The sequence below is a fragment of the Elaeis guineensis genome, chromosome 6, assembly GCF_000442705.2.
Source record: "Elaeis guineensis isolate ETL-2024a chromosome 6, EG11, whole genome shotgun sequence".
Lineage (NCBI taxonomy): Eukaryota > Viridiplantae > Streptophyta > Magnoliopsida > Arecales > Arecaceae > Elaeis > Elaeis guineensis.
The window spans coordinates 19,629,121-19,631,178 of NC_025998.2; the positions used below are offsets into that span (position 1 = coordinate 19,629,121).

The 2,058-nt window shown below is 41.0% G+C and overlaps 1 protein-coding gene across 1 annotated transcript; it reads left to right on the forward strand.

Annotated features, from left to right (window-relative positions):
- Nucleotides 1-1,056: 1,056 nt before the first annotated feature.
- Nucleotides 1,057-1,836, forward strand: LOC140858691 (putative ripening-related protein 1). The gene has a single exon (XM_073260003.1). The coding sequence runs from the start codon at nucleotides 1,075-1,077 to the stop codon at nucleotides 1,639-1,641; it is 567 nt and encodes a 188-aa protein (XP_073116104.1). The 5' UTR covers nucleotides 1,057-1,074; the 3' UTR covers nucleotides 1,642-1,836.
- Nucleotides 1,837-2,058: the final 222 nt, after the last annotated feature.

Here is a 2,058-nt window from a genome sequence, read left to right on the forward strand (position 1 = left end):
AATGTACTTGGAGTGTAACTTTCCCGGTTGGCAACTTTCGGGTCTGCTACCATAGCACCAAGCAGGCTTGCAATAGAGATTGTGACACGGATGAAATGCTTTGCCGATGTTGGAGTCGGAGCAGAGAGCAAACCTAAGGGTGATAACAAATTGAATGGATGAGTTTTAGCCGTTTTTACCATGTTAACAACGCGTGACACTAATCCTTCTGTTTGGTTTGTGATTGGATACCTGTATGTCTATAGAGAATGCAAAACAGGGTATGGAAACATCTGAGCATGAAGTTGATAGGGAGAAACTGTAGGTTGCCTCACATCCCTCTAATGAGCAAGCAGAGTGTCTGTATTAAGTCATTGGTTGGTGCATCTCTCTTTCTCTCTCACACACACACACGCACGCACATATCACTCTTAAAAGAAAGTACTATAACAATAACGGTGTTTGTTTGAAAGCTTAACCATAAAAATCATGAAAAAGATAAAGTATTAGTCCAATAAGACGACGTAGAGAGGAGATTTCAATGAAATGGTAGGCCCCTTTGATGTAGCTGGGTTTTGATATCATCCGCGCACCCAAGAAGCTGTTATTCTCAGGTATTTGATGGCTGTCTTATTATTACCATTGGGATAACTTCCGTGGGCAATTTAATACCTGTCTGATATAGATAAGAGGGATCTTGCCGTACGCTAATTGTTAATTCAGACCATATGAGAAAAAGCAACAGGAACTTCATGTTTTAATTCCGCCTTTTCGAGGAACAAAGCAGGAGAAAAATATTGTCGGAATCTTCTTTTGGCTATGTGAAAATGTCTTGAATATTAACCGACCTTAGCAGGCACGGTGTATGCTCTCACTAGATTATATTTTGATTAAGGTTCTTTCCAACATCAAAAAGAATGACTAATCAAGAGAAAGAAGGGCCGTGGGGATTGGGTTAACTAAATCCCTTCTCACACCTTGCCGTTGTTTTCACTTCATTAGACATGCAACAGAGGAAAATCTACTTATAAATACCCACCCATGAAATTCACAACCATCACAAAAACCACAGAAAACTTCATTACATTCACCACAATGGCAAATTCTCCAATAGCAATGCTCTTCGTGCTACTTATTGCAAGCCTTAAGCTCTGCATCTGCTTTCGCTATTCCTCCATCCTTTGTGAATGCACTCCAAGCGGGTATTTACGTGGTAAGACTGGTCACTGTAACACAGAGCACGACTCTGATTGCTGCAAGGCTGGAAAGATGTATCCCCAGTATCATTGCTCGCCGCCTCTGACCAAACACACTCGAGCCACCATGACCATCAACAGCTTTGCGGAAGGTGGGGATGGTGGAGGTCCTTCGGAGTGTGACAACCAATACCATAGTGATGATGAATTGGTTGTAGCTCTTTCTACTGGATGGTATAACCATGGTAGACGCTGCCTCAAGAACATCAAAATCAATGCAAATGGTAACTCTGTATTAGCTAAAGTGGTTGATGAGTGTGATTCTGTTCATGGTTGCGACTCGGATCATGACTTCCAGCCACCATGTCCCAACAACATTGTGGATGCATCACCCGCTGTGTGGAAGGCATTGGGCATCTCCGGCTCAGATGTTGGTGATTATGACATCACATGGTCTGATGAGTGATTCATGGAAGCCAAAAATACAATTTAATTCTGAATGTTTCCATGATGGATGTGTTTTGCATGTCCGTATGCATCGTATCTAGTAGGCTTCAGGTCTGTCTTGGATGATCTGGGATGAGTTAATGATGATATGCAGCAAGATGTAATTTCTTATATGGGAATGTATTCTTGTTTTAATACATCACATAATTTTACAAACCCAAGAATATTTTGCAATTAGATTTGATGTGCACAAAGTTATTTATTGGGGCATCTGAAAGGTCGATTGCATATGAGTCCAGACAAAACACACCTTTGAAATCAAGCAGTTCATTGTTCTACACATTCCATGTATATGACCGTGGTTTTTCCACGTCAGAGGACAATTGTGCAACATATTCCAATATTTCTTTTCAAAACTGTGTACGAAAGATCTTGA